The 12,538-nt window shown below is 31.2% G+C and overlaps 1 protein-coding gene across 9 annotated transcripts in view; it reads right to left on the bottom strand.

Annotated features, from left to right (window-relative positions):
• Nucleotides 1–12,538, bottom strand: part of MYO16 (myosin XVI) — an 899,069-nt gene that overhangs the window by 423,715 nt on the left and 462,816 nt on the right. For all 9 annotated transcript variants that reach the window (XM_074299517.1, XM_074299521.1, XM_074299522.1 and 6 more), the window contains one exon: nt 7,908–8,018. In XM_074299517.1, the coding sequence (XP_074155618.1) occupies nt 7,908–8,018 (111 nt within the window). The remainder of the gene's footprint in view (nt 1–7,907; nt 8,019–12,538) is intronic.

The following is a 12,538-nucleotide window of genomic DNA, read 5'->3' as shown; positions in this document are numbered from 1 at the left end:
TGTTTTCAGTTTAAAATCTCTGATCATAAAGGTCAGTGGCTATGAATTATTCTTCCCTATTTATATCACAGCCCCCTGATTTTTGTTTTACTCACTTTTTTATTTACTCAAGAGGGCATATACATATATATGTGTGTGTATAAATATGCATATATATATATATATATGTATGCATTTGTGTAAATCTGTGAAATAATAGGTGGTAATGGATACTACTGATTTACTTGTTTTATTTCACTTTGAGTTCCAACATATTTTAATAGATCATCCAAAAATCATAGATATTTTGTATTGACTAATTACAAAATAAAACAAAATCATTAGTGCAAAGATGTTAGGATTACAAGGTGAGAACTCAGTTGTCTGGGCAATTCTCTAGCTCAGAATTCACACCTTTAGTTCCGGTCTTTAGAGGGAATTGAACCTTTGAACTTCTGAGGAAGAGTTTATATATTTAAAGGAGTTTAACCTTTAAAAGGAGTTTTGAAAAGGAGTTTACACAACCTTTAAAAAGAGCAAGTTCATTGGTTGAAGTAATTTTCCCACAAGCCCCTGAGTTCTCATATGCCCATTCTCTGGGAGGATAAAAGAGGCAGCATTGAGCCTGGAGTTAGTCTGATTAGGAGTTTGAGTTTAGATGGTGGTCTGGAAGGAGAGTCTGGCTGGAGGCTCCAGAAGCTTCCTAAGAAATCTGCTCACAAAGGAAAAGATTTTACAGAAAAGAAATCTCCCAGAGAAGGATTATAATTGATAGACAGCAGGACCTTTACACAAAGTCTACCTTTTTAATAAAATGAAAACTGAAACAGAAAAAAAAAGAAGTTTAACTGGAGCAGTAGATCCAGGTTGTGAGGCATTACACCTCTCCCCAGATTATATATTTCACCTTTGAATTAAGTGTCCTCATTTTCTTTTCCTAGAGATCTCTGCATATATATATATGCAGAGAGAGAGAAGAGAGAGAGAGAGAGAGAGAGAGAGAGAGAGAGAGAGAGAGAGAGAGAGAGAGAGAGAGAGAGAGAGAGAGAGAATCCTTGTAGAATTTTCTAGCACTAGGAAGATAACCATAAATGGAATCTATTATGTTAGACCATGAAAATCTTTTGCTCCCAGGAGCAAGATTCCAATACTTTATTTTTTTAGCTTCTTGAAAACTATGCCAGCAACATGTAAAACTTCCATGAAGACTCGATTTCAACTTATTAGCAATTTGATGTAGAGGGCTGAAACTCTGGAGAAGTATACTTGAAACAAGATGTTAACTCAGTGGAATTGATGAGATAATGGTTCTCTAAGTTCACACACTGACTATAGTATGAATCTCTCTCTTTTAAAAACTAGATCTTCATAAGGAATATTTAAGATGAAAAGATGATGAAAAAAAGAAAATATTTTCACAGATGATTTTCTACATCATATTGTATCTTTATAGTTTTACAATGGCTAATTTAATTACTGATAATATAAGTTCTTACTATTTATTTTCCAACAAAATTGAAGGATAGGAGACAAGACCTTGAGTGACTAACCATCATTAAAAATCCCTTCTCAAAAATATTAAAATCAAAATTGGAATGTACATTAGAAGCTATATAAGTCCAACATCCTCATTTTATAGATGAGGAAACTGAAACCAGGGAAGTTAAATGATTTCTCCAATGTCACTTAGATAATAAATATCAAACATGAATTTAAATTCCTAATCTCAGTTAATGCTCTTTTTTGCTGCCACACAAGGTTCAATAATAGATGCAAAAAGGAATAATGTTCTAATTGAGTGTACATTATATTCAAATGTAAGATAATGTTAATAATGATGAAGATATTTTACTGCTCTTCTTTTTACAGACAACATGATTGTTAATTTTAGCAACCAATACAATATTACAAAGTCCTATTAGTGAAAATCAGATGCTTAGAAAACTGCCCCTCTGAAACTAAATTAAAAAGAAGCATAAAAGCATTAAATACTTGTTGATTCAATATTTGTATCTTGGACATCTATTACAGATGGACAGTGATTAGGGATTCAAAACACAATAGGAATTAACTGGATCACATTTGAGAAATTAAACTATTTTTATGGTCCTAATTTCTTTTAAGCTCAGTTCAGACTTCATCTATTATATGAATCTTTTATTAATTACCTTTCCAATTGCTACAATAGCCCTTTAAAAATAATTTATATTTATTTTTAACATATTTCTTTTAAAAATATGTCTTTTTATCCATGGTGCCAGATTCAATATATCGAACATGTGCTAAAAATTGTATGATCTATTGCTTAATAAATTTGACATTGTATTTTGCTTCAAGCAATTATTAAATAATTTCCAATTTTGTCATGCTAACTTTTTTTTAAAACAGGATAATGTGCATCAATTAGGTTGCTTCTCCAATTGCTATCATAGCCTCTTAAAATTAATTTATATTTATTTTAATATACTTCTTTTAAAAATGTCTTTTTTCCATAGTGCCTAGTTTAGTATGTTCTCAAATCCTTACATGGTACATTTTTAATCTACTTTATGTAGCAATGTCCTACCTTCAACCATGTATCCTCTCTGTAATTTGTAAGAATATTTATTTTTTTAAAAAGAAAGACTATATATGGGAAGAAAATACATATGAACCTACAAATGGAAAGATAAATGTATTGTTGTTGAAGTGTATAATGATCTCCTGGTTCTGCTCATTTCATTTAGCATCAATTCATTTAAGTCTCTCCAAGCCTCTCTGTATTCATCCTTCTGGTCATTTCTTACAGAACAATAATATTCCATAACATTCATATACCATAATTTACTCAGCCAATCTCCAACTGATGGACATCCATTCAATTTCCAGTTGCTAGCCACTATGAAAAGGGATTCCACAAAAATTTTTGTACATACAGATCCCTTTCCCTTCTTTAATATTATCTTTGGGATATAAGCCCAATAGTAATACTGCTGGATCAAAGGGTATGCACAGTTTGATACCTGTTTGAGCATAGTTCCAAATTGCTCTCTAGAATAGTTGGATCCATTCACAAGTCCACCAGTATACCAGTTTTCCCGCATCCCCTCCAACATTCATCATTATCTTTTCCTGAAATCTTAGTAATCTGACAGGTGTATAGTGGTATCTCTGATCAATAATGATTTGGAACACACCTTTTCATATGAGTAAAAATAGTTTCAATTTCATCATCTGAAAATTGTCTGTTCATATCCTTTGAATATTTATCAACTGGAGAATGGATTGATTTCTTATAGTCAATTTTCTATATGTTTTTGAAATGAGGCCTTTATCAGGACCTTTAACTATAAAAATGTTTTCCCAGTTTATTGCTTCCCTTTTAATCTTGTCTACATTAGTTTTGTTTGTACAAAAGCTTTTTAACTTGATATAATCAAAATTTTCTATTTTGTGATCAATAATTATCTCTAGTTCTTCTTTGGTCATAAATTCCTTCCTCCTCCCCAAGTCTGAGAGGTAAACTATCCTATGTTCTTCTAATTTATTTATAATCTCATTATTCATGCCTAAATTATGAACCCATTTTGATCTTATGTTGGAATACAGTGTTAAGTGTGGGTCAATGCCTAGTTTCTACCATACTAATTTCTAATTTTCCAAGCAGTTTTTTGTCAAATAGTGAATTCTTTTCCCAAAAGTTGGGGTCTTTGGGTTTGTCAAACACTAGATTGCTATAGTTATTAATATTTTGTCCTGTGAACCCAACCTATCCCACTGCTCAACTAGTCTATTTCTTAGCCAATACCAAATGGTTTTGGTGACTGCTGCTTTATAATATAGTTTTAGGTCAGGTATAGATAGGCCACCTTCATTTGATTTTTTTAAATTAGTTCCCTTGAAATTCTTGACCTTTTTGGGCAACAGCAATATTATATGATGATCAATTCTGATGCACATGGCTCTCTTCAATAATGAGATTATTCAGACCATTTCCAATGGTCTTGTGATCAAAAGAGCCATCTACACCCAGAGAAAGGACTGTGGGAACTGAGTGTGGTACACAACATAACATTCTCACTCTTTTTATTGTTGTTTGCTTACATTTTATTTTCTTCATCATTTTTTTCTGATTTGATTTGATTTTTCTTGTACAGCAAGATGATTGTATAAATATGTATGCATATATTTCTACCATGTTTAATATATATTGTACTACTTGCCATCTGGAGGGGGGTTGGAAAAAAGAGTTCGGGGAAATGAGCACAAGGTTTTGCAAGGGCTAATGTTGCCAAATTATCTATGCATATGTTTTGAAAAATAAAAAAGCTTTAATAAAAAAATTTCATTAAACTGGAAATTTCTGTTTAGTAGTGGGTCACAGGGAAACATCCTATTCTTACATTTTAAGCTGATCTTAAACAGCTAGACTTTCAGTATTTACTTGGGAGAAGAACAAGTATCTACTCCTTTACTAGGAAGAAAAAAATCTTTGACCTGAAGAAGTTAAAGCTATTTGAAATTTTCTGGTGAAAAAGACTGCTTAAGTCTCTTGATACTTCTTCCTTGGATTTTTTTTTCTGCACATTTTTAATTGTATGTATTTAGAAAAATATAGCTAAATTAGAGAACTGCCTATGAACAGCAGCATGATGTAATGGATTGAGCACTGGGGCTGGAATCAAAAGGAATGAAGTCAAATGTGGTCTCAGACACTTATTAGTAGTGTAACCCTGGACAAGTCACTCACTCCTGTTTGCCTCAGTTTCCTCATCTATAAAATGAGTTGGTGAAGGAAATGGTAAAGCACTTCAGGACCTTTGTCAAGAAAACCTCAAATGGAGTCAGATTGAAAACTACTCAGCAACAACCAACAATGAATTTTCTAATATTCAACAGTGCCTTAGCATAGACAAATGAGCCTTTGTCTCCATAAAATTGAACATTCATTAAGTATCACCTCTGCATAGTGCAGAATAGTATGATAGGTCCAAAGGGAAAGTTTAAATGAGATTGTACCTAACTTAATTGAGTTTACAGACAATGGATTTCTCTCCTAATTTTGTCCTGATACAAGTACATAATCTCAAATTCTGGGGATTATTTAAAGGATTTAATTTCCCTAATCTCTAGTCTACATTTTTCTTAAAATCATGAAGCATAATCTATCTTCTACATATGTTTAAAATAGCCAGAGACTATTTGGGGATAGAATGTTTTTATTTTTGCAAGATGTCTGATTAAATATCTACCTACCCTTTAAGAAAGAGAAGGTGGTCAAGAATATATTTGAATTTCAAGTCCCAAGTCTTGGTCTCTTTGGTTTCAACCTACAAAGAAATCCTTGATCTAATACCTAATAAATATCATATAAATATATACATAATTATTATATTATTATATAACTATTATACATACAATATATTATACACATATGTGTATGTATAAAAGTCAAATTTTATTTTGGAGGAAATAATAAAATAAATATAATAAAAGTCCAGGGAATCAAACTAAGGTTCCATCTAGTCTAATACTCTCATTTTACAAATAACATGAAGTCATAAGACAATTCAGGCAATGAATCATCATGATGACGATATTCCATCAACTTTCATAAGAAACTTTCAAGAAAGACAAAAAAGTACTCAATATCACAAGTATAGCATTTAGAATTCTAGATATTAAAAGGGTAACCCTTTTTGAACTTATTGAAATTAGTCATTAGATAACAGACAGTTTATTGCCAGGCCATAATTAAAGCCTTTACATCTTAATAGGAGCTTCCAAAGATTGTCCTCTGTTAGCATAGCCCTTTTCAAGACAAGATCATGTCCACACCCTGAAAAGACCAGAGAATATGACCTTGATGGTGTCTAATAAAAATATTATTGACATTTAATGGTTAAGTACAAACAATTTGTAATTATTCCTTAATCAGTCCTCTAGAGTCTCCTTGGCAGCCTTTTTTTTTTTTTTTTTTTTTTTTTTTTCTCATACTTGATAGTAATGAAACTCCAGTTAAAAAAAATGAATTAGCCTTATCTGTAGCTAATTTGAGTGGTTCTCTATTCTATGGATTAAAGCTCAAAATGAAACATTTTCAAAGGAAAACATTTTCATTCAGCTCTCAATGTTCTTTCTCAATGGGAGCAATCATTGGGCAATTTAAGTCATGAATAAATGAATGCTGAAGATTAATCACAATCTCTTAAGAGTAGTACCTAAAACATAATAGATGCTTAAGAATTCTTTGCTGGCTAATGAAATACATTAGAATTGATCTGAAGTCTAAAACTAGGCAAACAAATACAAGTTCAAAATTTATGTTTTCACCATGTTCCCATAACAACATGAAAATTTCAGCCATAAGCACAACAAAATGACATTCCAGGTAGCTATACCTAGATTTGGCAAACCTTTGCCTCAAATACTTCAAATTTTATTCAATTTGATAGAAGAATTTTATTTAAAGTACATTTACACTATCTTATTTTAAGACTTGGGTTGCTGTGGTACATTTCCTTAAACTAATCAATAGTTGATAATTTATTAATCACAAGGAGATTTGTATACCTTACATTTAAATGGAAATAATCTAACCAGCTTCTTATTAAATTGAGAAACAAATAAAAAAAATGAAGACTGATTGTAGAGGGAAGGAACTCTGAAAAGGTATACTTAAATTTAGGACAGCAGGGTATTTATAGTTAAGTACCTACTCAATGTGATATAAGCACATACTTAATGTAATATAATAATGTAGTCAGTATAGATTGTTGGCATATACTTTGGGTAACATGGTGATGTAATGTTCTGTAGTTGCACATACTCAGTGTGGTTGCACATACTCAGTGTGAGGTAGTGATATAATCCTACTGGAGTATGTAAAGGGAGTCTTAGACTCAGAACACTCTCTCAGCAACAGCTCTCAGCCACAGACACAAGAGAAGATGCCAGATTCCAGACTCCACCTTTGACCAGCCACCAGGCCCTCATGCCTCCTTCACTCCTCCACTAAGACCAAGGACTCCAGCTAATCTCTAGGTCCTCCAGAGAGCTAGTCAGGACTTTACAACTAATCAAAAGAAATTCAGAGATATGTAGATTAATTTCACTAAAGAAATTACCTGTACTTGCCAGAATTACCCTATGTTTAATATGCACTCCTCCCAACATACATATCCATAGTTACAGACCTTTTCCTCCCCACACATTCAAATTCGTTACTTTACCAGGTGTCTGAATTATTTTCAAGCATTTAGAAAATTACACATTAAAATGATGATATTTAAACCAACAAATAAAAACTTCCATGTGATTTTTAATCAAAATCTTATTCATTATTCCTATTATCATGTTGATATATAAATTACTTATATTCCCTGTAATCCCAAACATATGAAATTTCATCATAATTTAGGGGAAATTTTCATTCCCAAGTAAATTCAGAATACTACATTCACAATCAATACAGTATTCTTTGTTTGAGTTTCCAGATCTCATAAACTAAAGTAGACAAGGGGACACATTTTAAAATTATTTGTAGAACATAAGAGTTTTAAATTATCAAAAGAATTATTTTCACAGAAATAATGAATATTCTTAAAGTTTTCAATAATGTATATAAATTTAGATCTGTTCATGAAGTTCCATCCTGGGAATATCCCCTTTGAACTTTTAGATTCTGTGAGAAATGGCACTAAATTCACTGTCTTTAAAAACTCTTTTTTACAAGCAGTACTGAAGAGCATGTGACAGGATTAGACAGAGGTACTCAGAAGTCTCTCTATATAATTATAGTAACTTAAATGCATTCATATCATACAAGTATTTATGTATTTTTGGAATGTCATGACTTCACCTTTTATAATTTTCTAGTCTATGCAGTATTAGATAGATCAAGATATCCACCAAGATGCACTACAACCGAAAATTTTAAAATGACTCACATATATTTGATTGTTGCCAAAACGTTTCTGGATTTCATAAAGAAGACTGCCGTCATTCAGTTCACTCAATGTTGCTAGGTCATCATTGGGAGCTGGAGGCATCAGCTTGACCTGAAAAGAATAATCTTACAATAAATTTCATTTGAATTCATTCACTTTTTAGTATGACATTACAATTTTAATTATACATCAAAAATATTAATGGCTACCATAGTAATGATGACGATGATAATGATGATGATGATGATGATGATGATGATGATGATGATGATGATGATAATGATGATGATAATACTTCATGAATTTTTGTAATTGCTGAAAAGTTCTATTGGAAGGAAAATTGCATATTTATCATCAGGCCAAAGGACAAATCTCTCAAATCTGTTTTAATAAGAGAGTTTCTGTCACAAAGGCAGTGTGCTTGTTACCAGTATACCACTTAACAGTTGTCAAATCAGGCAAAAAATACCTTCAGGAAGTAGAATATTTCTGTTATTTCCTAACAACTTAAATAGTATTATGTTTAACCCTAGAATGGGTCAAGGCGGAAAGTCAATTTCAGTATAATATTACCATTACTAAAACTGGAATGGAAAGAAGCTGTTCAGAATTCAGTTTCTGTACACAAATGCATGGAAATTTAGTGAGTATATTTCAAATATTTGATATTTAAAGTCATATTTATTTGGGCTTTATTTTAGCTATAAGGATAAAGCTATGATTAATAATTTAGGGTCTTATAAAATAACTCCACAGAGTCTTTCTAATCATCAGCAAAGCATTTCATATACTTCACTAACTTATTACTAAAGAAAGTTCATTTTGGATTTTCTCCTAAAACAGAAGTCTTTCATTTAGGTATTAAACTACTGGCAGAAATATTTACACACATACACACACACACATATCATAATTTTCTCAGGCTGCAACCAAGTATAACATCACCAATTCACACTTGATTTCTTTAATAATTTAAACTTATCTTTAATTTCTTAATGATTATCACTTAAAAAGAGAAATAACACACAAATTGTTTATCAAAAGATGATAAAATGTGTTTCTTCATGCTTTTACTTGAACAAAAATGTCAACTATATATGCATACATCATTGCAATATAATTTTTATCTTCTAATAATGGGAGACAAGGAAAAAACTCAGAAAATGCTAAAAGATTGCATTTAGAGAGTAGTTCTTTGGCCACAGTGAGCTGCAAAACACATTTAAATATAAATTTTATTTTAGAGTGGTGCCCTCTATTTCTACCATGCCTGCAGCATAACTGAAGAAAAGATAGAAAAATTTATTGTTATTTATCAAAAGTTTTTAGGTTATCCGTAAAACATTAATTTAATTGCAAATACACAATGTGCAATCTCAGTTTAATGAATGGCAAGTTGCTACTATTAGGGAAGTACTGAGATAGTTATTGTAATATTCTTATTATCAGTGAATCCAGAAGAAGCAAAGAAGTTGCAAATAAATTTAAGTGTATCTTACATGTTCATTTTGCAAACTATTCTTTGTATAAAATCAATTTAACTCATTTGGGGAAAAACTCAAAATCAACACCAAATGAGAAAAAAGTTAGAGATAAAAACTAAGAATGATTCAAATAACCTCAACCTGATCTATTTTAAATCTGTTCTATTTTGAAAAATGGGAAGTAGAAGTAAAGAACTTGACTCTATTTTAATTTCTTAGAAGCACTTGACTGAAGTAAAAGAGATGATGTGACAAAGACAGCAAAAGGGTCCAGAAACTATTTCAGCTAAGCAAACATTTAATTTCTTTACTAAGTAGAAAAACATGGCAACAATTAACAGTGTTACAATCTCATTTAGAAAAAATCAGAAAGAAAGATTGGGTGTAGAATCACATCAAAAAGTCATAGAAGTGGTGGTAAACAGTTGGAAAATAAGTAGATGCCCATCAGTTAGGAAAATAGTTATGGTATATGAAAGTAATTAAATATTATTGTCCTATAAAAATAATGAATAAGCTGATTTGAAAAAAGCCTAGAAAGATATACATGAACTGATTCTGAGTGAAACAAGCAGAACCAGGAATACATTGTACACAGCAAGAGTAAAATTGTACAATGCTCTACTATGACAGACTTGGTTCTTCTCCAAGGCAATCCCAATAAACTTTGGATGGATAATGCCATCCTCATCCAGAGATAGAGCTATGGAGACAATGTAAATTGACACATGATATTTTCATTTATTTTTTCTTTTTATTTTGTCTTATTCTCTCCTGGTTTTTCTCCTTTGTTCTGATTTTTCTCTCCCAACATGACTTATAAGAAAATATGTAAAAACATTGTTTAACCTATATGTATGTGTGTGTATTTTTTTTAAAAGCCACAGAAAGCTTTGGATGAGAAGACTTAGTATTAGAGGCAAAATATCATCTAAAGCACATTTCTAGATAAACCTGAACACAAACAAAAAATTAACCTGAATGAGATAAAGTGCTCAACACTTCTACAATGATAAGTGTTCTAGAAGTGAAAATAGCATCTGAACTCACCAAGCCAGAAGAACATCCTGGACTTGAAAAAATCCACATAGAAGTAATGTGTATAGAAGGAAACATTTTAAAACAATTAAGGGGTTTGATAAATATTTAAGAATGGGGCATCCTGAAGTTAGTGAGATGAGTTCAAATCAGACCCCAGGTAATTATTAGCTTTGTACACGTCAGAAAGTCACTTCATCTCTTTGTCTCAGTTCATCAACTGTTAAATGGAGAAAATAAAAGCATCTACCTTCCAGTGTTATTATGAGGAGCAAATGAGATAATATTTATAAATATTGTGCCTAATACATAGTAGTTGCTATATAATGTTCTTTATCTCTCCAGGTATACATTAGGGTGCAGCTATTCTAGGCAAGCATCTTATCATTTGTTGTGCTGCCAAATGTACACTCCCCTCTGTCCTATCAAAAACAGTTTTTCACTTCTTTTTCAAAGAATAATGATCAAAGAAATATTTTCATTAGTCTTCAAAATGCTAGAATAATCAATTACTCACTAGTTTCAGTCAGAACTTCTATGACAGATTAGAACAAAGTTCCATTCCCTGTATACTCCATTCCAGTATACGAATCCCATTAGAAGAAGCTAAACTCCTTGAGGACAAAATCTCTCTTTTTTTGAGGTAATCAGAGTTAAGTGACTTGTTCAGGGTCACACAACTAGTGTCTGAGGCCAGATTTTAACTCAAGTTCTCTTTAACTCCACAACCACACCATCTAATTGTCCCCAGATCCTCTTTCACTTTTATATTTGTATCTACAACTTCTATTATTTGACATGTAGCAGACATTTGAAATTCTTGTTGATTGAAAGACAGAGATTAGGCAAAGGAAAAATGAAGAACAATAGGATTGTACTTTTAATATTAATAACTTTATTTTTATAATTAGAGGTATATCTCTAATGCATTGAAGGGATCCCCTGTGGAGGATTCATATGGGAAATAATTACAAAGCATGAGGAGTTATAGGTGATTAGTAATCTATATTAGAACAGAAAATATCTAATCAAAAACATCTTGATTTATATCACATTTGAAATAAGGGGGGAAATGAGTATTTTTAAAAATATGTTAAAAAGAGAAAAAATAGAATTTCTAAATTATTTCTCTAAGTAGCTGCACTTTTTAAAATGCATAGGATTCTTACAAAAATGTCCATGAAGTTAGCATCTTTTATCCACAAGAATTTTTCCATATCTAATGTAGTATAATAACAATAAATACTTGGCTAAATAAAGACTTTTCAGAATAGCTGTCATTATACGTAACTAGTTCATAATTTTCTTCTTAATGTGTGCCAGATATAAATGTTACTTTTATATAAAAAAGTTCTGTATTTCCTAAAAATAAGAAAAATAAGTTTTTTTTTTCCTTTTTATTGGAAAACAATTACATGAAAATAAAATAATATGGACTCAGGAAACATTGAGATCGCCATTATTAGTTTAGACAGCTTTAAAAAAGTCCTATAATTTCAATCATTATAGTCCTGGTGAATGAGGAAGGATATGAGAACATTTAAATGTCTGAGAAATTAAGTGAACATTTCAAATAAAAATGCTTAAGAAGAGCCTGTGACATATACCAGAAAGACTACAGTTCCACAGAATAATTACTTCTAGTCAACTTTCATGCCTGTGCCAGAAACACACATTTTGTGAGGCTGAGACACAACATTCTGTTGGGGATTCCCTGACTAAATATTTCATCAGTGTCATTCAAAGATGATGTCTGCTTGGTTGATAAAAATCGAAGCTACAAGGATTCAACTCTTCTCTAATCTCCTGGGCTGTCAGAAGCAATTTTCTTATTGTTCAATATCAATTATTTAACATTTTACACTTCATTTCATCCTGAAGATTCTTATAGGCTCAGGGTGTTGACCAGATGTATAGCTACCAAGGTTACAGTTAAAAAAAAAAAAAAAAGTTCTTAGTAGTCACTAAAAACCAAAGACCTACATTAACTCTATATTCTTTATTACATACTGCCTCACTCCTAACTCAAATTAAAGATTCAATAATTTATTTTAAGTGCTACTTTTAAAATGTCAGAAAATTTCAACTCATAACTATAGGCTACTATTT

Source organism: Sminthopsis crassicaudata, chromosome 3, assembly GCF_048593235.1.
Source record: "Sminthopsis crassicaudata isolate SCR6 chromosome 3, ASM4859323v1, whole genome shotgun sequence".
Taxonomy (NCBI): Eukaryota; Metazoa; Chordata; class Mammalia; order Dasyuromorphia; family Dasyuridae; genus Sminthopsis; species Sminthopsis crassicaudata.
This window is presented reverse-complemented; position numbering and strand designations above follow the sequence as displayed.